General features: G+C 38.6%; 1 protein-coding gene across 1 annotated transcript; it reads left to right on the plus strand.

Moving 5' to 3' along the window:
* The first annotated feature begins 721 nt into the window (after positions 1–721).
* Positions 722–23,642, plus strand: LOC146315530 (carbohydrate sulfotransferase 15-like). Its single transcript, XM_084736347.1, has 8 exons — positions 722–1,049; positions 14,707–15,341; positions 16,877–17,216; positions 18,583–18,726; positions 19,589–19,745; positions 19,962–20,118; positions 22,998–23,145; positions 23,261–23,642. Exons 2-8 carry the CDS (start codon positions 14,868–14,870, stop codon positions 23,449–23,451), a joined length of 1,611 nt encoding a protein of 536 aa, XP_084592473.1. The 5' UTR covers positions 722–1,049; positions 14,707–14,867; the 3' UTR covers positions 23,452–23,642.
* Positions 23,643–24,127: the final 485 nt, after the last annotated feature.

Consider the following 24,127-nt stretch of genomic DNA (forward strand, 5'->3'; position numbering starts at 1 on the left):
TGTGTGTGTGTGTGTGTGCGTGTCTGTCTGTCTGTGTGTGTGTGTGTGTGTGTGTGTGTGTGTGTGTACCTTCCAACCCGTCCAGTTTTCCAGGAAGACTCATGTTTTCATTGCCCTCAATTTCTCACAATGTATGACAAACTTTTCACACCATTTTTTCTTACCTAATGTTTGGAAAGAAAGGAGCAATACCCTTGTAAACCAATTATAAAATATTAATTCTGTGTTGTAATTAAATTTGAAATGTGCAATACATATGTATTTAGTCTATGGAACTCAAATTCCCCCAAAAAATAAAGAAACCCATTAACCTCAGCTCTGGTTTTGAAATGGTTTTTGAGAACTCAAAGTTGGTAAGTATACCATAAATGCATCGAGACTTTTGATGTGCTGTCTCCCACTGTTTCTAACAAAAACTGTGCACATGAAATAATACACAAACAATACAGGCATTTTATGTCATAGACGTTTATCTAGGGAATCAAGACTGTTGCTTCTCCTGATTCTTGAATTCCATCAAGTGTGTTGGAGCATTTCCCTTATTAGGACAACTTTTAATCAAGCGAGGTCGTTAAACGCCTCCATTTTTGTGGTAATCCTCACAGTGACCGGAAGGAGAAGCTGGCATCAGTTGGTTTTCTTTTAAACTGATGTACCATTCATTATAGCGGCTCGTCAGACCTCGACAATGAAAGCGTGTCGATGTTGAAGTGTAGCTCAAACTGATGGTGCTGCCTGTGTTTCCTGCGCTGCTCCTCCACATGCGCACCTCCCCTCACTCGGTCTCTCCTCTCCACTCTGTGGTGCGCGCAGCGCAGCGCAGCTCAGCGCAGAGGAGCTCAGACACACAGATGAAGACTCCGGAAAGTCTCGCATTTCCGCGACAAAAACCCGGCCCGTGTTTGTCAACATGAACTCCGCTCCTGCTGAGGATACACCCACGTTTATCTCAGGGAAGATTTCATACAGACACCTGCCAGCTCGTTGGTCATCATGGATCGTGAGCGACCACACCGGAGGAGCGTGGATTAAACCGACTCAACTCCACTGTGAGTAGCCTGTATTTGTTGATCTTTTAAAAAAGAGTTAGGTGAAATGATTCTGTGACATTTGTGGTGCATTTAGAGCTAAATTACGTTTTTGTTCAATCGATAAAAAGTTCATCATCTCGATACTAAAAATGTTTCAGGCTTTGCCATAAATTCAGCTTTTTATCAGTTCGTTAGTCTCAGAGGAAACGTTGTTATAATCTGTTGACAGTTTGATAGTGGAGTAGTGAAACTGTGACTAAATATAGACAGTAATACCCATTAACAGCCTAAATTTAACTGAAATAGTAGGAAAGATAAAGACATAATCAAAGCACTGCACAAATTCTGTAGTAAGTGTCAAAAATGAGAAATAAAGTCCATAAAAGTGATAATATGTGTGTAAGGCTTTAACTAACATCTTCCTGGTTGAATTTTCTCCCTCTCTGAACAGCTGTAGAATATCTCAGTGTCATGTCTCTGGGGGGTAAAAGGCCCTCCGAGATTCAACCACAAACAGGACTGTGTGTTATGAGCCAAAGATAAACCTCTGTAAACATTTGTACACATGCTCCCAATGTCTTGCACTTATCTTGTAATTATTATTCTGTTTATTGTAACATAACAAGCTGGAGCATCTGAGTATTTAACAGGTTTCCCATGGCTAATTCCTTCCATTATGCCTAGATGTTTCTCTCATGCATCCCAGCAAACAAACCATGAAGTGAGTGAGTATTCTTTGTCCAGCTCATTGCTGGGGTTTTCGTTTGAAGTCTGGGGCGAGTGATCTGTTGATGTATGAGATGTTTGTGCGCTCACTGTTTCTGTTTGACATTTTGGTCAATTTCCTCCCCTGTTCCCCCCATCGTGGTCTATTAAAGCGGCTGCAGGGTGCAGAACGCAGGTCCTGACAGGTAGGCAGATGACCTTTGGACAAACCCGCCTCTGTGCAGCTTTCAAATGACTGAAGTTGTATTTTATTGTTAATTGGAGGGTGAAAGAGTGCGAGAGGACAGAGATGTAGTGTCAGTTTGGAGCACCTCTCCACACCCCATATCTCTGCACACACACCGAAGCCAGAGCTCACTTCAGCTGCTGCACCCAGCCCTGCAGTCTGCCTGCTCGACAGGGCAGGAAGGTTTTAGGTTGCCCCCTGAGTTCGCGGAACAAATGTCTGGAGCCAGTGAGATGTCAAAGCCATGCTTCTTTTGGCAAGTGCTGATGCTCACAGGCTTAGGTAATGCTGAAAGTATGAGCAGGGAGAGTTGTACCATATCAGATTGTTTAGACTGGACTCTGGGGGTCCACCACAAATGGAAGAAAGGGATCCAGTAACAGAGCATATTAGGAATGTGGGAGGACTGCATGATACTTAAGTGTTCTGGCAACAGCTCCCAGTTTCTATTTCCAGAGTTGGTAGTTTTTAACTTCAGATGATAACAATCCTCAGTAACGAAAGATTGCGTCTGCTTTATCTCTTACATGAAAACTGTTTTAGAGAGGACTATTCAATGTAGTCAAACTTTAACCAGCATCTGTCACTCCCTTGTTGTTCTGCTTGAGCTGCCCTGCCGTTGAGTAATTTTCCTGATGGATTATGTTTTTCGCAGGGATTTTTCTTCGTTTGTTTTGTCTTTTTCCATCCGATGATGTGATGTTTCAATGTCATATTTTCTAAAGTTGTATCCGGCAGCTTTATTCTTTACAGCAGTTGATTTTAAAAAGTATTCTGTCATTTTTCTACTTTAAGACTGAGCTTGAATGAGGTTGAATTTGCACTCATCACAACAATGAAATAAACTTTATCTGTAAGGTGCGATACAATTTAAATTTAAGTTAATGCATCCATTTGAAGCACTTGGAGCTCCTCTACTGGTGTTGATTAAACCCCCAAAAAGTCACGTACTTCCACAAAATTACATATTTAAGTTTTCCATGAACAAAATCCTTTCATGCCTTAAAGGGATAGTTCAGATTATGTGGGGTTGTATGAGGTACTTATCAATAGTCAATGTAATGCCTATAGTAGTTGGCGGTTGGCACAGCAGTTTGGAAAAGCAGCAAGATCACTGGTGTAGGCAGCTAAGCAATGAACTGCTGTGGAGTGGCAACAACAGCAAAACATATTTTAGCTACTTAGAAAAAGGTCCACCTAAAAAAATCAATATCAGTTCAAAAAACGCTGTCTGGTGGTAAAAAAAGTGACAATATTGTAAGTATACTGATATTGATTTTTTTTTAGGTGGCTAAAATACATTTTGCTGCAGATTCTGTCTACAGCCAGGCTTCGCACACCAGTATTCCTCTCTGCTTCTCCAAACTGGGCTTGAATGTATTACCACCTACTGTAGGTAGTACACTGCCTATTGATTCCTCACACAACTCCACTTCAAATACGAACTATCCCTTTAAAATGACTTTGATGTAACTCTATACCTTTGCTGTTTCGCTCATGATGTGTCTTCTAGCACAAAACACCTTACTGACATGTTAACATGGTAAAAAGAAATTTCATTGTAGGAGGTTTTTAATGAAAAGCAAATGATGTTTATTTGCAATGTGGCATCAATACTCAAGCCAAGAAACTGAGTTTATTCTGATGTGATAACAATTGTTAGCCGACATTTTAACTTCACTATTGAAACACTGACTGCAATCTTTAGCTGAGATAAGATCTTACCTCCAAAGAGCTTAAAACCAACAATGAAAGTTCAAGATTTAACAAATCAACATGTCTTTAATTAGCTGCTGCATATGTGCTGCTGTAATCCTGAATGAGTCATCAGCCAAGACAAATATTTTCCCTCATGTATAAACGCATTACAATGTGGGATCAGGCAGCACTCAAAGTGAAATGTATTCATAGTAGTCATGAGTGATTCATAAGGTGTAATTATTATGTTCATGACACATAGTAATTACAGTCTAATTATAATTAGAATTATTCATTTACCATGCTTTTTTGAATTCCATCTCTCACACCTTGTTGGTATATAATGAGTGTGTGAACAGCTTTTGGCTCACAGGAGTTAATAAAGAAATCCAACAAGTGAGATCAAGCTGCTACACGTCATGTGGCAACGTTTTGTGTGCGCAAACAGGATTTCCAGTAGTCGGTCGTCACACACAATCAAAAGCAGCAGCAGTTGAACAGCGCTGACAGGTTCTGTCTTCAGGCATTTGTCATCAGCATAATCGGCAGCCACATGCACTCCTGGTAGCTACTCAAGAAGATACATGTGTCAGGTTGGTGGAAAAGATCAAGCTGTGGTTGTTCTCGAAAGCCCCAGCCAAGACTTTGCCACTTTTGTGAATAGCATGATCAGGCAGAGGAGTTAATTTGCTCAGATATAACTGGCTTATTTTTGCTGTGGTTCATCATCTTTGAGGTCCAATAAAGAAGAATTGCATGCTGTTTTGTTGCCATTTAAGACTGGAATCAACTGGAGTTATCAACAAAAATCTATAAGATAAACATCTCTCTTCAATCTTGTGTTAAAAAGCATTTGATCCTGCTAGTCCACTGCAGTTAGTTATGTAGCCTATCATCATTTTATAATCATAAGAAGAGATTTGTGCTCTACCTATAAACACTCTACTCATCAAGTTAAATGTTGAGATCTGGGACTGATCAAGGAACACAAGCAGTCAGATGATCTGACAGATCGTTAACAAACTCAAGGTTAGCCTTAGATTTGCATTAGATTACATTACGATCTAAATGATGGGTTTAGTTATTAAAATATGAAAACACACATAAAAAATGAACCCAACATATTATTAGCAAATATAACTCAGCCTATCAGTAAAAAAAAGAAACAGTGCAGCAGTTTGTAGAATCAATGTAATGTTCATAATATACATACATAATACGATACATAATGCCTGTGACCTCGTGACGTAGTTTTGACAGTAATTTCACAGTTGTCAGATTCATATCCATAATGAAGAAAACCCACCCATAAAACTGCAATCCGTATTTGTAATTTAGTAAAGTTTTAAATTTGTATTCTCACAGAGAAAATATACATAAATATATACATAATCTATGCATGATTTGACTACAAATTGCCGAAGTAAACATACTCATTAAAGTAACTTTACTTTTAATGTAGATTTACTTTTACTGTATTTACTTTACTTTAGCACAAAGGTAAAAGTAAAGGTAGTAATGTTATGCAGAAACCACAAACAGAAGATGGAACTAACTCTTTAACTGAAACAGTCACCAGAATGTTTTGTTAACATGTTAAAATCACAACATTTTTCTTCTGGAGCAGGACAGACGCTCCCAGACCCCCAGAGGACAGGGGACTGGTTTACCAACATGCCACCTTTTTCTCCTCTTATGAGTTTGCAGGTCTGTATTTAGTCATCAAAAAATAACAATAAGAATACCATTAAAGTACAACAACAGGAATAAAAAAAATTTAGATTTTTCAAAAAAGGAAACAATAACATGCAAAATATTTAAATTGTAATTAAATAAAAACACTAATACCACAATGTAAAAATACCTAAGTAAAGAATGTGAGTGTTTTTTCCATCACAGCAGGTCAGTGATCAGTGTTTCAGTGACTCTCTGTGGTTCAGTGAATAGTGTTTAATTTATGGCAGCCCGCCACATTAAAAACAACGGCACCATGACATGATTTTCGACACGATCGCGCGGGTCTAGGGTTCCCTTCTAGACACGACCCTCTCTGCCTCTCTGTCAAACTAATGACAGCAGACTGTCTTTAAACAGCACGATGTTACACTCTGCAGTGTTTCACACAAAGACTTTATTTGTGTGGACACCCAGGTTTGGTTTGTCACCAATTTTGGCATTTTTATTTTTTAATCAGCCCGAGAGGACGACGGTATCAGTGATTGATTAATGATCAGTCTGCCCTCCTCTCCTCCCTCACCTGTTCACTCTGCTGTGAGAAGATCTGAAAGTTTCTCACAGAGAAACACAGACTCTCCTGTTTTACGTTTAGGCCTCCTTATACAGCTGTTTAATTTTATAAGTGCATCTGGTTGGTGTCGATGTCATTAACCATCATGTTAATTTCGACTGTTGTAATAAACTCCATCATTAACAACAGTCTCCTCCACATGCAGCTTCTCTGCAGTTGGTCTGTGTGTTTCCTGATCAGCTAAACCAGCGCCATCAACTCCAGAAAAGCCCAGACTGCTGTCATGAAAACATCACACTATGAAATCTGGATCAGTACATGGATCTGAGATGTCAGTGCAGTATAAAATACATTATGATACCATACTTATTACAACAACACCAACAAAAATGCATGCTGTAACAAACCAGAACCCTAATTTACAAATATTACACAAATAACACAACCAGTCGTGTGAACACTGTAGGTTTCCACTGAATGAAGCTTTAGTTTGACACTCTTACAGTCCCCATATCCCAATGCACACTGAAAAAATCCATAGGATCCATAGGACAGAAAAAGCGTCCAAAAGTGACAAAGAGATTCAAAATGACTACTGGGAGATGCAAAATAACCAAAAAGAGACTCAAAACAACCAACTCACACACAAACTTTAAATGACCAAAGAGACTCAAAATGGCTACAAAAAAGTGCACAGCAACCACAAAGACATAAAGAGACCACAAAGAGACAGACTAAAAACAACCACAAAGAAATTTAAAACCATGGCAGAGACACAAAATTGCTGTAAAGAGATTCAAAACAACTACAAGACACAAACGAGACACAAAATCATTTCAAATGGACACAAAACAATGACAAAGAGACAAAAAAAGACCACAGAGATTCAAAACAATGACAGAGAGATACAAAAAGACCACAAGACTTAAAACAACTACTACGAGATGCAAAATAGCCAAAAAAGAGACTCAAAGCAACAACAAGGAAATGTAAAACAACTACGAACAGAAAAAGTGAGCACAAAGACATTCAAAACAGCCACAGTGACACAAAAACTTAAAAGAGACTCAGGAGGACTACTAGAGCATACGAATTAATCAAAGAGACTCAAAACAACCTCTAAGAGACTCAAAAAGACCACAGAGAGATTCAAAACAACATCAAAGAGATTTAAAAGAACCACAAACTGACACAACATGATCACAAAAAAAGAAGAAAAACTTATTGACACTCATAACTTTATTCCATAACCTCAATTATAATCCGACAGTGAGTTTTTCTTTCATCCCAGACCTAATTTCGCCGGAATCAAGTTTCACGAGTTCCAAATGGTCGGCATTACATTTCGTAATGATTAATCTTTTATGAGCTGCAATTGAATAGAGCAAGGTTGCTGCTGCAGATCCATCAGCTCTGCACAATTATAGACTAACATGCACACATTTTTAATATGTGAACAATTTTTTATATGTGCATGCACACATCTTTTGACAGTAACCTTACCCCATAAAAGCCCATCACAGTTTGCTTAGCTTCCAAAGTCAGTGCTGCACTGTGAGGTGATTTTGTTTTAGTGGCCACAGTTGAAGTTGCAGGTCATGTGATGTCTGCTGGCTAAAAAAGCCTTCATTCCATGCACAATCATTACAAAAGAAATTACTTAAAACAAAGCATGCATTTTTTGAATGTCACAAAGTTGATAGTGAGTCTTTGTACTATCCTAATAAGTTGTGGGTCCAATAGAATGAAAAAGTCAATTATTTCACAGTGCGATTGATGTGTTTTTGAGAATTACAGGGAAGTCACCTAGCTCAGCCAGGGAAGGGCTCTAATGGCTGAATTCCATCACCACCGCATCGAATGAAGCTGTCCGTAGTCATTCTACACAATGCTTGTGATTCCACCAGCAGCACCTCGGTGTGTCCCAGAGGCAGCTCTCCGCTCCGCTCCACTTCAAATAAGCACTGAGTCTATTTTTGATGGATGCTGCATCAATTAGCACAGAGCTGATCGAATGGGCAGGAAGTCAGGCACAGAAAAGGCAGGGAGAATCTGGTTAATTTTCAAAATAAAAGACCCTGTGCAGATTCACAATCATAAAGACAGAAAAGAAACTTTTTAACCACGTAGTCTGCTAATCCATGTTAGAGGCACAAAGGGCAAGGAAAGAGGACCTCATCAACAAAATCTGAGCAAGTAAACATAATCAGGCAGGCAAAACACTCCGCTGCTGAAATGCTTCTGAAACACTGCTAGTGGGGCTTGCAGCCATGCGGAGGACGGATCAGAACTGTGACACAGACATGCCGTGCTTGGTGGAACCAACCAGTAATATCCATGCTTTGTGGGCTGAAAAAAACATCAAAAACATGTTTCTGTGTTTGTGTCTGGTGAACAGCTTTCATTGGAATGAATAGAGCGCCATCCTGGAACATGACGCTCACCTCTCTTAATAGCTCCTTGAAGTTTACAGTCTGACGGCCTGGTTCAACATTACCATGCTCATTGTTGTTTTCCTGTGCAATGAGGGAATATTACCTGAACTTTGGCTTCAGCTCCTAAGAAAAAGTGCCTTAGATAAGATTACAAAACCCGTCTGACTGTCTGGCTTTGATGCCAGATCTCAGCAATCACTTTGGTGATAGAGGCAAAGGCCAGAACTATGAAAATGAGACCCAGGTTGTAATATGTGCAAAAAGCTGCAGTGCCCACCCAGGTAGACTTCAGAGTCACCTCTCATCTACAGAACTGCCCAGTCCTTTCCTCTTGTCCTCATTAAACAGGACTAGCTTCAGAGGTTCTCTGCTTGATATTAATGTCACATTGGTTTTAAAGCGCTGCTAAAGTAAACAACCTGTTGCTATTAGGCAAGCTTATGCATGTAGATATATACACTTACATGCATGCATAAATACACAGTTGAGCTAAGGACCACATCTGCGCTCCAGATGTCAAGGTGGACTGTAGTGACCTGGCCGATCAGGGCAGAAACCACTGTTAAAGAAGGGGTTTAATATTTCTGGTGCTTTTTTTAGCACACGTCTGTTTTGTTTAGACTGTACCGTCGCTCTGGCAGCCTGCTTATTGCACAGATTAAGGACTCAGATTCCCGTGAAGACAAACATCACATTCCCGTGACAGAAAATCAACCCGCTCATCACTTCTCTTTGTGGGAAGTGAAAAGGAAGGGGAGGACTAGACCCGCATCATGAGACGGATGAAGCCCACTTCCTGAGATATTTCTGCTCTCACGGAGCTGTTAGATTTCCTGCCAAGATTTCATCCATAATCAGATTGTAAAAAAAAAAGGGCCAAATCTGATCTCTTGAGTTCTACCCCGCAGGGGGTAATCGTTGTTTTCTGTTCTTCAAATTACTTTGACTTTTGATTTCTTTTTCATCCACGAAGTTTTTATTATTACTGCGGTTTGGTAGCCCATCCGTCTTTGTTTGACTTCCCCATCAACAGGGAGGCTGTTCTATTTCCTTTTGTGGCATTGGTTTCTCTTGTGCCTCCCATTTCCCAGCGCTGGGATTCAGCCAAGTCCCAGTCACAGAATGTACTATACAAGGTCAGAACGTGTTTACACAGTTATAAACATGAAGACATGATTAAAACATGTTTCAGGAGAGGCGAGAATATGTGTGTGCATTGAATAGTTGCTTTTGGAAGTGATTGCCTGTTCTCTTTAAGTGATTTTATGGTCACAGAGGATCATCTTTCTTTCATAATGTTGATACTTAACAAAGCTGTACATCTGCATACAGCATGCAGCATTCTGACTGTGGAGGAGCTCTGCAGGGAGGTTGATTTGTTGTTTAGTTGGTATCTTGGTATCTGCAGCAGAGAAATGGTTGAGGCTGATTGGCATCATTTTGTCAGATAAATTAGAGGGTACAAAGCAGGAGAAAGGAGCGTGCATTTAACACCCCGAAGAGAATTTCAGTGAACAAATCAAGCAGATGCATAAGAGCCCATGTGAAATCTGAAATGTCATATTAAATGTTATCAAGATTTAATATACTGTCACCTTGTCTTCTATCTGAAGGAGGAAGGATGAGAAGGAGAGGGAATAAGACGCTGGCCTGTAGTTTGACAGTAGTAACTGTTAATATTCATCAGCAGCGCAAAAGGTTGAATTCCAAATTTGACACACAGCTGTAGAATCTGTCCAGCTGGGGCTAATTAAAAATAATGAGCTTCATGGTTTGTCCATGCAACAGCCACAAGCTACTGATGTGATGGACAGCCATTATCACATCTGAACATATTGTTACTACAAAACAGTTGAACTTGTATTTCACTATAGCCTTTGTGAGGATCAACAGAAAGAGTAAAGTAAAAAAAAAACCACACACAAATAAAAAATATTTTCTCCTTTGTAGTTCTTGAAAGATGCCGGTTCTGTATGTGTGATAAAGATGTCATGTCTTACATGAATTTGAGTGAATAATTGACCACTACTTACTTATCGTGTACTCACAGTTAGAGATGCAAAAGAAGAGATGCAATTTCCTATTTGATTTGGTTAGTTGTGTTGAGAAAAAAAATCACGGCCATAGTTTGACGTTGTATGTGAATAGCAGAGAAGTGGAATTTATATGCCTATTAATTATCTTGAGAGGAGACCTGGGTTTATATTAATTGCAATGAAATGTAAGAAGTTTTGCAATTTTGACCTTAAGGGTAGCCTTAGAAATAAAAAGCTAGAATAGTAAATTAACATCATAATTAAAATTAATATCAAGTAGTTACCCTTGAACAAATGTCATGTCAGTTTGCACATTATTTCATTGGATATCTTGTGCAAAGTTGATATTTTGACCTGAGGTTGAGGAAAGAGGAACACTGAGTATCCAAAATGAAAATAATTCAGCCTGTGGGAGCAGAGCTGTGCTCTCTAAATTCCATGGCGATCTGCCCATTTTATTTTGAAATTTCTTTGTGTCTATGAGTGGTAAATTTTGGCCTGATAGTTGCGGTCACAGAAAGGTCAGAGTCACCAAACAGATTAGGATGAATTATGTGGAGACCATCAATATCCAAGCATGAAAACCCCCAGCTTTATTTTTATATGTTGATTTTGTGTTGGACAGACAGGACAACTGTTTAACAATTGTGTGCTTGATTCCACTTACAATTCTGCAAATTCCATCCATGTTTCTTTGTTTCTGAACAATTTCTTTCAATATAGAAATGTAGCCAGGCTGAATTGGCATTGTTGAGTACATGGGCTACAGATGATAAAGATGTTGCCAGTAAAGAAGCTGCATGGGACAAGAAAGAAACATGCAACACTCAACAACCCAACACATTGCACCAACAACATTCTGCCTTTGATACTAGATCACTCTTGGCATTTTGTGCTTTTACGACAACAAAGGCATCTAATGCAGTGATGAATGCAGGTTTTTATCTGGAGTCAGCAGGATTGTGATGATGGGGTTTCATCTCAGTCAATCCCACCCGCTGTTTGCTTCCCACCACAGATCGATTTTTAGTCCAAAGGGGGTCTAAAGGCTGTCTTTCCTGCTCTTTCTCACACTGTTTTTCTCATCTCTGCAGCTTCACTTCCCCACTCCGCACTTTACCCTTGATTCTCACTGTCCTCTTTATGGTCTGTCACATTTCCAAGTCTCTCTCTTCTTGTACACTTTGAGTTTTTCCTCAAACTAGGCATTCATCTTTAATGAGAATAATAGATTAATAGTTACAGAGAACAGAGAGGATAACAATTACCTGGATTTATAGGAGAAAGATATGCAAAGGCTTGTGGAAGAAAACAGTTGCAATCACTGATATATTTATAAAAAGCATAAAACATCAACATTTAGAAAAATAAATGCATTTCCATATACAAAACAAATAGGAAAGGCAGGAATCAGGGCTAGTACTAGAACTTAAACTATTACTGGACTGTAGATTTAGCAGGTGGTGTCATTGGTATTTTAAACTGTCCTCCTCTGTTTACTGATACTTCGTTATATTAGGCCTGCACCACCTCTAGAGGGATCAAAATAAGTTCTTTGCCCAAACCCCAGCATCTACCCACGCAGGAGTGCAGATATTGCGATGCATTCCTGATAAGTCTGCAAGGGCTCAGAGCTGTCCCATTATGAAATCTGCAAGGGTGAGAGGGCTTTCTTGTGGACTTTTTAAGCCCTTCGAGCACATTTAGCAAGTCTGCACTGATGCAGACTTTGCTTGAGTAACCCACAATTTATAGTACGGTTGCAACATAAAAACAGAGACCAGAGAAGACTGCAAGCATGGCAAGAACAAATTTACACATACACAAGTCAGAAGTAAGGTGTGTGTATCCTACAATGACTCCATCATCATGATTTTTGAAAATGTCTTAGGCTAGGTTGCACCAACAAAGATTAAATTTTAAACCTGATTAAATAATGTCTTAACTTTAAATTATGTTGCACCAGACTGGCTTAAAATAAAGAAAAAAACATTTCCTTTAAATGTTATGTTTACTCCAAGCCTAGAATCAATTTAATTCTGTTGTACCCAAACTTTAAACTCCAATTTAAAATGTAATCCAGCATTAACTTTAAATGTACACATGAGGATGTTTAACTTCTAAAGTAACTGTTTTTAGACAAATTGAACAAAAATAATAAAGTTCCTTGAAGAAAGTTAAGGGACAGACACAACCCCAGGAGTTTTATGACGCCTCTCTTCTTTAAAAACAGTCTACCAGTTGCTGCCAGCAAGTCTCTTTTTTCCTTATTGTGCTGTTGGCCATTATTAATGTTATTTTATTTTGCCATATTGTTCCATTAATTCAGCCTTCAAGTTTTTCTCAAAGGAGGAGAAATTGGAGCTTATCTGTCAGGCCATGATGAGAGGGCAAACATAGGCTGTGAATTTTTAAACTAGCAAATAATATAACTTTTTGTTACTTTTTACCTAGATAGAAAACATGTTTTGTTAACTTTTTATCCTGGAAACAATGTAACAGGTTAACATTTTAGCTAGATTGCAAACAATTTAAGGTTTGTCAATTTTTATTTAGCTAACAAACAATGTCACACTTTTTCAACTGTTAAATTGGCAAGCAAACAATCTGATGTTTTGTGATAGCAGCTAAAAATAAAGTTTATCCCGTGCTTTAATTACCAGGTCCAGACAGCGCACAATTAAAAAAAAAAAAAAAAATCTTTATTTTAATTTGGGTAAGCAAGAGAGCAACAGAGCTCTGCTTAATTTTGAAATTATAATCTCATTTTAAATATAATTTTGCTAAACTCTGATTAGAAATAACCTTGGATTAAACCCAACCCAGTCTTAAAGTTTTTATTTTTTCAGAGTTAAGTAAATTCCAGAGCTACAGAAAACACAATTCAACTGTTTTTACAGACTAAGTAATAATTCTCATGATGAGTAGACCAAACATGAGGACGCCTTTAATCTGAATTGATCTGACAACATTACATCTAGTTAGTGTACATACACAGAAGCAAGTGCTGTCCCCTCCTCATATTAACTGCCCTGGCACCTTTTTGCACTCATGCAAAACACTTTGATAATGTCAAAAAGGATGTGAGGTTTTTGTCATTATGAAAATTTGAGTTTTGGCCTTTGTCTCCCACAGCAGCTCTCTCGCAACACAGCCAGTAACCTCTGAAAACCTCCTCAAGCTTGTATCTAATTCACAGCATTGCCCAATAATATTGGAGTTTGCTATCAGTAACAGCTACAGTAGGTTAAAGGATCAGTTTGCCTTACAGATATGATGGCAACCTGCCAACCACATCTGCAGATGGTCACCCTGTCAATCCAACAACTAAATAGTTGTGAGCTGATTGGTGTTTATTATTAACTTACAGTCAATAATCAAATATTTTTGTTGGAAATGACTGAATTACTTTCATGGAACAAAATCAAGTTGAGTGTGGTGGAGGGGCCTTATTATTCCATTATACTCTGGATTTGAACCTTTAATGATGTAAGTGTGAACATGTTGAGTCACATCATGTCTTTGTGGCAATACTTTAACAGGCTGCTGTTGTGCAGCAGTGTAAAATTAGAGAATGCTTCATGTAGTTCAATAGAACTGGTGCAGGATTTCATTCCCTGGTCCAGTGGGATCATTAAATCTAACAAACTCTGCAACAAAAGAAAAAGAAATACGTGACTGGCGGAGAGGAAGTGTCAGAGAAGTGCTTTAAAAACATTTTACACTTCGATGTCTGGAATTTATTACCACTAGACCCTAGAAATAACAATGCCTACTTTCTTATTATTCATGTGGAGGGAAAAGAAAACAGAATGCATGCACTTGCCACACTGCGTGTGCCACCTGTATCAATACCTGACTCGGTTCTCTCTGTGAAAAACCTTGATCTTGAAAATAATATTTCCAGGTTAAGAAAATAGAGCTCTCAGTGGGCTTTTAGCTCACAGAGAATAATCATGTGTTCTTAGTTTTGAATTACAGAGTAACTATTATTCTGACCTTGAAGGTCTCTTGGTAGAGCTTGTCTTTGCATGTGCTATATAGCCCTCATCATACAGCAATGGACCACACACACTCTGCTGCCGACCTCGAACATCTTAGAGGTGACTTGTGCTATAGAGGGTGGTATAGTTTGAAATTCACACACAGATTCCCTAGAGAGGCTCCCTCAAATACCCTAATATTAAAAATGTTCATACCACCTTTCTTGGAGATGACTGAAATACTTCAAAGGAAGCTACACGGCTGCACTTTTAGTGCAAAAAAAGCCATGTGCCATGTTTTAACAACTGTTTCTGATTTACAGGAGGCCCTGCTGAAGACGAGGGAGCGTGTAAGAAATGAAGACAAATGATGACCTGCGGATTACAAACTATGATGAATGGACACATCAGGACACACAACCTCCTTTGAAAGACTAATTTCCCGGCTCCTTTTTCTTCATGCCTACTTTGCTTCTATGTCACTATGCCACTGTCAGACTCCAAATATGGGTGCAACACCCAAATGGACCACGATTACAGCCTCCACAGCTTGCCCATGGCTGAGAACTATGGGAAAAGGCCTGTCAGGACATTTTTTGACTTTAAGCACACAGACATTTCTGAAAATCTGGATGTTAAGTGGATTCCCCTGTTGTCACTGACTAACCTGCGGAGCATCTCCAAAGTCAAAGTGGTTAGCTTCCTGATGGGCTTGACGCTGACGTTCCTCATCATGGCTTCCTACATCTTGGCATGGGACAAGAAAGGACTTTTGTTCAATCCCTCATCTGAACAGTTCAGACCTGTGGTTGTCCTGACTGGCACGGCGGCAGCTGAAGCTTCCTCTGAAAAGAATTTAATAGACATGAAACTGCTGGTGAGAATCATCAGCTCCAAATTGGAATACACACCCAGGAAGGTGCCTGATGAGAAGGACATTATTGCAACAGACTCCCATGTAAGTAAAAATGGTATAGCTAATGCTGGCAAATGATTATTCAGAAGTAGTCTGGCAAATAACAAGCACCTTACAATCAGCCCTGCAGTAAATGCCTGTTTGGATAAGCTCATAATGACCAGTGTATGTTGGCACTGACAAAGGTGTTGCTTCACTGTAATGGTTTTAGAGACCGAGTTTGTAAGGGCAGTTAGGTAAATATCAGGTTACATGTCTCATTAAGTGTTGCTAAGGGCCCACTGACCGCTGTGTGCTAATGTACTGTCATTCTCATGTGTTTGCTGTATATTCTCATCATACTTTTCCACTTTATCCTATATAATTTTGGAGTGTTTATGACTAAAGCATCAGCAACTCTGGCAGTTACACTGGAAATCACAATTAAAGTGGTAGTGAGTCAGTACATACGTGTACCAATTAGTGGTGTGAATGAATGTCTAACTGAGTTTTGAAAGCAACATAATGCCACTAGTTGTAATAAATGGTCAAATACTGAAGGTGATGCAAAGCTGCAAAAATCGTGTTATGACCCTATACTTTTTAAAGGTCCGGTGCATACAATTTAGTGGCAACTAGTGGTGAGCTTGATAGATTACAAACACCTTGTACAGGTCACGAATTTCATGGAGCCCATCAAGGCCATGGCAGTTTGGCCTTACGTCCATCAAAAAATTATATATCCTGAAGCCATGGTGGCCTTCATACCTCACCCTCGCTGCCCCAGCTGATTTTCTCTGCTGCCTCTTTCCTGTCAATATGGTTTTTAGACAGTAGTGTCTTTTGTTTAAATTCTGAACTCTTATTAGGCAAATAACTCGTAGTGGCTTCAATTTATAGCCTGTTAAGAATTGCTAGAAAACCAGGCTTTTTATGACTACAGTTTGATAAATTAGCAAACAAATAAGACAAGAAACTCAACAGTTTCTTGTATATCACTATGTTTAGCGTTATGAGCCAAATGAGCATTATAGCCTAATGTGTGTAATATTAATATTAACAAAGTCCACTTGACTCCCCATCGCTTTCTTCAATCGAGTCCAGTGACTCTGACTAGTCCCAGGCTAAGCCTGGATGAACATCTGTGAAAACTGCTACAAGTGATCATAATGTTGAGAATTGAGTTTTAAATGTGAGATTATTGACATTTGTGCATCAATTAATAATCTTTCAAGAGTGAATTTTGATGCATCTAAGAATCAGTTATTTCCTCCACCCCTTATTCTAAGGTAATGAAAACATGATTCTTTTTTTTCAGGTGATTATACACTAATGAAAACGTATTTATGAATATTATATTCCATTTGTATTATCACTGTAAATCTTACACACTGGACCTTTAAGTCAGGAGAACTTGTAATCACTTGTGTAAATTAGATTAATTCTAGGTGTAAATAGCTGCTGTGCTCTGTGAAAGACCTTTTAGATACTGAAGGAGTTAATTGTGGAACAAAATGGAACATAATATCCTCCAAATCATGAATTACCATGTTTCTGTAGTCTGTATTGTCTAATAACATCTAATATCTTCTCTGCAGTTGTTCTCTGTGATTCCTCGTCATTTCCTGCCCGACATCAAGAGCCCTTGCTGGTATGAGGAGTTCTCCAGTGAACTCAGCACTGACCCCTACAGGAAAAACCTCTTCACTCTGCGCTCAAAGAGTTTCAAGACTGTGTGTGACCACCTGCAGACCAACTTCCACCAGCATTTACACCACAGAGAAGGCAAACTGTTTCGTCTGCGCTGCCTGCCGTTTTTCTACATCATCGGCCAACCAAAGTGTGGCACTACTGACTTGTTTCACAGGCTGCTGCTGCACCCGGAGGTCAAGTACAACACGATGAAGGAGCCACACTGGTGGACCAGGAAACGCTTCGGTGAGTCATCAGGGGTTGGACGGAGGGTATTTTCACAGTAGGCACGATTGCTTTTTACCACGCCTGAGTGCAACTGTCTGGTCTCCCCGCTCCCTGCTGGTCAGCTTTCACAATAATTATGTTGTTTTGTACTTGAGTACGCTTGCATCATCACATATACAACATTTGTTTATGTTGTTGCTATGGTGTAGTAAAGCCAGCCTAGTGAATGTGGGCACAGATATGAACAGTTAGTTGCCGTCCTTTAGAGTAACCGGATGTTCAGTCTGTGTTTTATTTGAGAAACTTTTATGCCAAAGTTTATCGTCATCCTGAGGAATCATTTATCCTGGGAATAGACTGTATCAAAGAATCAGACAAAAGATCCACACCCTGTACTGGTAGCTCCCAGCAATTTTAATTGAGCAACATTTCCATCTAACAGAGTCCTTTGTCTAGTTAGATGGAAGAGTTGCTCAGTTAGAATTGCTGGGAGCTATCAATACAATGTGCAGATCTTTTTTTGTGACTGCTGCCGTCAAGCTGGTTTTTGATCCAGCACCTATAAAAGCTTTTTGGATGTGTGCCCTACAGCCTCTTTCACAAAGGACGTAAGTAAACAGGATTAATTAGTAGTAATTTGTATAGTTAGCAGTAAAACAATGGTTTTCCCAGTTTATGAATCTGTTGCCCCTGAACTGACTGTAATCTGCTGCAGTTTACTTGCTTTTAATAACATTTAACAGTCTGGTCTTCAAGATCATGGATTCCTTGTTGCCTTCCATTTAAATTTGGCTTTGTAAATATGAAATTAGCAAACACAGCTGATCATCTTTTCATGTCAGCTTTCCACTGATTTTAAGTACATTTTTTTCTAGTTTTCTTTTACACACAAATTAATTTTAATAACATTAAACTCTTCAGTCAGAATTTATAAACAAAATTAAATCCAAAGAGCATATCATTTTGGACAACAAATTCCAATTCAGCAGTATAAAAATGTCCACAAGTAGTGATAAATTAGTTCATAAGCCAGAAAAATAACCTTCTGCTGCTGCTTCATAATACAATTCTCTGTTTATTCTCTTCACTGGAGAGCCTTATCTGTGAGCCACTTGCGGGAAGTGCTGTGTATTAACAGTATGTAAAAAAATGTGTTGTATAACTGTTGTACTGTGTGTCTGGTGTCTGCGTGTTCTCTGTTCATAAGTACTTTAACAAATGGAATCAAATTCTTTTTATGTGCAGGTACACTTGACAAAAACACTATTTATTCGACTTGTTCAAGCTGATTCAAAGTTTATACAATTTCTAAATGAATTTTACGGTGAAGAAGTGTATGAAAGAGTACATAATGAGTATTATTTTGTTGTGCCTCGGGTTACAGGTTACATCCGTTTCAAAGATGGCTTCCAGGAAAGTTTTCCTGTGGAAGATTACCTGGATCTGTTTGACTTGGCAGCCCACAACATCCAAGACAAAATCAGTGGAAATTCATCTGGAGACCACCGCGTACTCCAGTTCATAACAGGTGAACACATGTGAAAGTGTTTGTGAGTGTGGGTGGTTGTGATTTGGTATTGTTAGCGTCCATTGTGCATCAGATGGAAGAATCTCTTGCTTTTAAAGTTTTCCTTTGATGTTTTCTGAGATGTTTTGAACAGCAAAACGACTAGATCCTGACCACAATTCAAATGACAGTTTTCTTTTGTCTCGCTTTCCTTGATTGTCGGGTCTTGCTCATTTTGAGTGGATTCTCCACAAGTGGCTTTGACCTCAGGAGCCCCACACTGGTGCTCACATTATTCCAGATATTCTCTGTCTTCAGAAGTGTACACAAAACCTCAAACGCCTCTGGGTGCTGTCACAATCACCTTTATTCACTCTCCATGCGTCTGTGAATATAAATAACTCAAACATTTCTCTCCTGGGCCTAAAAGACCATGGAGAATATCATTCAATACACAAAGAATTAAAGAAATTACATTTTTGGAGTGAAGTAGCTTTGATCCTTTGAAAGAAATCATTAATATTAGCTTGTTTTTGCAGGTTTTCTCCCATGAAAATATGCTCATAAGAAGGTTTTGCTGTCTTGGCTTTGGTTACTGAAGTGAAACAAACTCTTTGGATTTTGCACACTTACAGATAATAAATGGCACTTTTAGTTTTTAAAATCTAAAAGGTTGCAACTGCACTGTGACAAATCTGTTCAAGGGTTATGAAAACATAATGTTCCCAGAAGAGGAAAGTTTCGCAACATTTCTTGCATATTTTGTCCTGAAGTTCAGCTCAACTTCTCTACATTATTATGCCTGACTGTGTGCACTACTCGCTGCATTTTAAATGAACTGTTGTTACCCAAGTTGAGGCTAAGACTGTCAATGTCTTGACAGGTGAAGCCAGTGCATCCACTATGTGGGACAACCAAGCCTGGAGCTATCTTCACGGAGACAGGGAGGAGACAGAGCCTCCATTCCTAGCCCAAGACTTCATCCACACAGTCCAACCTGGTGCCAAAATCATCATCATGCTTCGAGATCCGGTAGAGAGGTACTGTAGAGAAATCCATCCACACATCTGCCTGCATAGATACAGATGTGTTTTTCTGTGGTGGAAGAATTTACTTTGGATTTCCTCTGAGCGATTTTCCTCTAATTTGTCATTGTTGCTCATATTTGTTTTAAACAGTAACTCAAGTTGTCCGTCCAGCAAAATGTCTTTTTGCAGTTCCAACTGGCTTACACCTCGGTTTCTTTCTGTTCCTAGACTGTATTCAGACTACCTGTACTTTAAGATGGCCAACAAGTCAGCAGAAGACTTCCATCAGAAGGTCGTAGAGTCTTTGCAGTTGTTTCAGTCCTGCCTGTCTGAGAGGTCTCTTCGCTCCTGCGCCTACAACACCAGCCTCTCCAATGCCATGCCGGTAAGCTGAAATGATGCTGAATATCAGTTTATATAGAAACCCAATTCAATTTGCAAATCTAATTGAATATGGTACAAAAATATTTAATATTCAAGCTGATAAATTTTATTGTTTTATGTAAATATACACCCATTCTGAATTTGATGTCTGCAACATGTTTCACCAAAGTTGGGACAGGAGCAACAAAAGACTGAAAGTTGCAGAACTCAAAATACTGTTTGACGTTCAAAAGGCAAACAGGTTACTTGATAACAAGTGACGGTATCATGTCTGAGTATTAAATGCATGAATGGAGTGAGGTTCACTACTTTGTGTGGGCAGTTTACAAACATTTCTTAATGATGATTTCACCATCTACAATCCCCAAATATTATTAAGAGTCAGAATCTGGAGAAGGGCTGAAAATCATCTTTGAATGGCCATGATTGTTAGTCCATTAGTTTTAACTTGAAATATCTTGTCTTTGTATTGTCTTCAGTTGAATAGAAGTTAAAAAATGATTTGTAAGTTGTGGCATTCTGTATTTGTTTGTTTTACATGGTGTCCATTTTCTGGAATTAGTGTTGTAAGAATAATTACAGCTTTCACACCTAAATTTAATTATAAATAACACCTAATTTCTTCTTTGAGAATTTCTACCAGTCTTCCAAGTTGTAAATGACTGCTGTTGCTTTGAAGTGCATCTTGTTGCCCTGGGTTACTTCAGACCCTTCAGCATCTATCCTATCAGGCAGCGCTCCCACAGGACTGAGCTGAGTTATGAGCTCTGTCGGTTGTCACCCCTAATCAAAACATGTAGGTGACAGCACTGTTATCCTGGGAGATTTACTACAGTAAAAAGCAGCAATCGGCTCAAACTGAAACCACTGGAACAGAAACAGAATCTCAAACGTAACAAAAGACATTCAGAAAAACACCCTAAGAGTCTGTCTGCTTACTCTTTTGTCATGGATGACATGAAGATGAGGGCTTTCGAAATCTGTTAAAGCTTGTGTCACTCTTCTTGGGAATCATGACACGGTGTCTTAGTGTCAGTGGGTGGTGTTGTACTGTGGTGCCCTCCTGAGGACTCATAGTGTCAGTGCATCTGGATTAAATAAATCTCGTTTGTTTCAACTTGTGACGATTTTTTTCCCCCTACTGATTTAACCTTAAGCATGCTATAACATTCATGCATATCATACAGTACTTTTTATTGTATTTTAATTGTTACATCTCAGTATACAAGTATAAGAGATCAAAAGTTTAGTTTTTTGGCTCCCTGATATCTCAGCAACACCAACAAAAAAATAATACAAATGGGAAAATGGTACTACAATAAAGAGCAATACAATAATAATAGATAATGTAAATAATGTAAGTTGCAGCATGAGTGTAAATGTGAAACGTTTATTAAAAACAACCAAATAAAGGGGTGTAAAAACTGTACTAAAAAAGGCAATATAATAATATTGAATTATACAAAAACTCTTTCAGTTTTCAGTTTCTATATATTTATTCTTTTAAAAATTGATTGAAAGGAGCTAAAATCAAAAATTGATCAAAATCAAAAGCAGGATTTGTGATTCTATTTTTTTTTCTCTTTCACCATGGCCTACTTTTGTGCATCAAATGTCTGAAGAAAAAAAAACACTTCAAAGACGACACCTTGTAGCTCACTGATAGCCTGCAACTTTTATATTTTTCAAAAGAAGAATTTGAAAATGTAAACAGTTGTCAGGGAATAAAACTAAACCAATAATCTGTTGATCTTTACAACTCGACTCTATTGTCTCTATAGACTCAACAACAGCATAGCTGTTAGTAGTAAAAATAAAATAAAAATGAAATTGAAAAGTGAATCAAATTGTGGATTTGAAGAATCATGACACCACTGTATTAGTTTTGAAGTAGTAACACCTGTGCATTACACTGAACAAATATTGACCGATTCATCATTAGAAACAAATCACTTGGTCTCTTTGGAGCTGTTGTGTAGTTGTTACTCTGAAAGCTCACATATCAGTGTATTGATTGCAGAGCTCCAGCTGTAGGCCTGTCACTTTAACAGGCTTTGTTGTTGTGATATTTTTTCTTATTGTCGACTAATCCCATGAAAAAGAACAAAACCAACAACGTGTTACAGCAGTGTGCTTTGAATACTTTCCAACTTCTCTGTCTGTGACACTCAGCTCAAGGCCTGTTCTTCTGATAGAACATGTAAATCTTTAAAAAATGATCAGAAGTGTATACTGATGTATTTTTTAATGGATAAATAGCTTCCTAAATAAGGTGGACACTTTTAGCAAATGTTACTCAAACAGGAGTAAATTGTGCATTTGTCAGCAACAAGGGAATACAGCGTGACAATCCTTAATTATTATGATCGGCTAAAAAAAACAATTTAACCAGTTTATCCCTTAAAGCTGGACTAAGCTGTTTATTTTTGGTTCACTGGGCAAAAGATCCATAATAACCTTTAAGCATGATGTAATTTAAGTGGTCTTAGAGAAAACTAGCTCCTCCTCTTGGCTCTGTTTTCAGGATTTAGAAAATCTAGCCTGTAATGGAAGTTTTTTGTCAGTCACAGGTTGGTAAGATAGTTGATTGTTGAGTGTCATTCCCAAAAAGCGAGAACCTGGGAATGAGGCTATCTGTCTCCAGATTTGCTTACTGAGCCTTTAAATTCTACTTTCATGTAGTGTTTACATCATTTTGTCTTCCACCTGTACATCTGCTGTTGACTTTTACAAGCCATTATCATTATAGGGCACTTTAAGGACCTTTCGTTCATGTTTAATTAACAGTTAAGACTGAAAGTTCAGTTTTGACCTGAGAAGCTGACAAAACAATCTCATCACACACTCCTGATGTTGACTTGATTTGATTTCTCCCCACAGGTGAGGCTAAATCTGGGGATGTACATCGTCTTCTTACTGGACTGGCTGACAGTTTTCCATCGGGAGCAGATTCTAGTTCTTCGCCTGGAGGACTACGCAACCAACCTGAAAGGGACGATCAAGAAAGTTTTTGATTTCCTGACTGTAGGTATGTATCCAGAAAGCTACAGCAACATGATCTTTGTATATTAAAGTCTTTTAAATAACAGGAAAAATAATGTCACGATAAGGACCCAGACATCAACTTCCGGTTGTCCCTGCAGGTCCTATGTCAGAGCAGGTGGAGGCAGCAGTGACCAAACGGCCCATGTCTAACACCCGGCGGGCAGCAGACAGGAACCTGGGTCCTATGCTTCCAGCCACCAGAGACCTGCTCAGGGAATTTCACCACCCCCTCAACCATAAACTGGCCAGTGTGTTGGACAACAAGGCCTTCCTTTGGACTAACACCTGAAGGGACAGAATCGAGGACGTGGACAGATGTGAATAAACAACCAGAGCAGGAAGCTAAAGCAGGACGAAACTCCTACACACAGGTGTATAGTTGTATTTGGGATTATATGAAGCTCTGAGTATGTGTATGGGTTTTCTTTGTGATATTTATTTGCTTTTCTTGGATGATAACAATAAAATAAACTGAATTTGTGTTGGAGTTTGATGCTTTTATTGTAGTGAAAAGTCTTTTCAGGGCTGCTGCCCGCAAAATACACTGTTACTGTCTAGTCACAATTACTTCATTAATCTACACCTCTGGAGAAAGTTTTGACTTTGTGTATGGCTCAGTAAGCTGTGTTGAATATCATCTGGTCATAATACAGCAATTTAAACTTTGTTTATGTGGAGAGAAATATCCCATGTCTCATTTTTATTGTCCATGCCCCCTAAATATTAGCTAGAAAGATGCATAAAAACATTAAATTTCAGAGTCTAAGAAAACATTGGTTCATGCACAATGTAGATCTGGGGAAAAGTCATCAAGGAATATTTTTGAAAACTTCTCTTAACCTCTTAACCTCACTGACCTGGCAGTGAATCAGTTAATAGAGTTATACTGTTTAAACCCAGACAACTTGAATTTAAATTCTAGTAAAGATTCCAAATTAGTAAATGATTAGTTCATAATCAGTCGA

Source organism: Lutjanus erythropterus, chromosome 14 (assembly GCF_056507025.1).
Source record: "Lutjanus erythropterus isolate fLutEry1 chromosome 14, fLutEry1.hap2, whole genome shotgun sequence".
NCBI lineage: Eukaryota > Metazoa > Chordata > Actinopteri > Lutjaniformes > Lutjanidae > Lutjanus > Lutjanus erythropterus.

Coding starts and splice junctions, on each gene's coding strand:
- LOC146315530 (XM_084736347.1), top strand. CDS start 14,868: ATGCCACTGTCAGACTCCAAATATGGGTGCAACACCCAAATGGACCAC. Junction 15,342..16,876: donor TTATTGCAACAGACTCCCAT/GTAAGTAAAAAT, acceptor TCTTCTCTGCAG/TTGTTCTCTGTGATTCCTCG. Junction 17,217..18,582: donor GTGGACCAGGAAACGCTTCG/GTGAGTCATCAG, acceptor CTCGGGTTACAG/GTTACATCCGTTTCAAAGAT.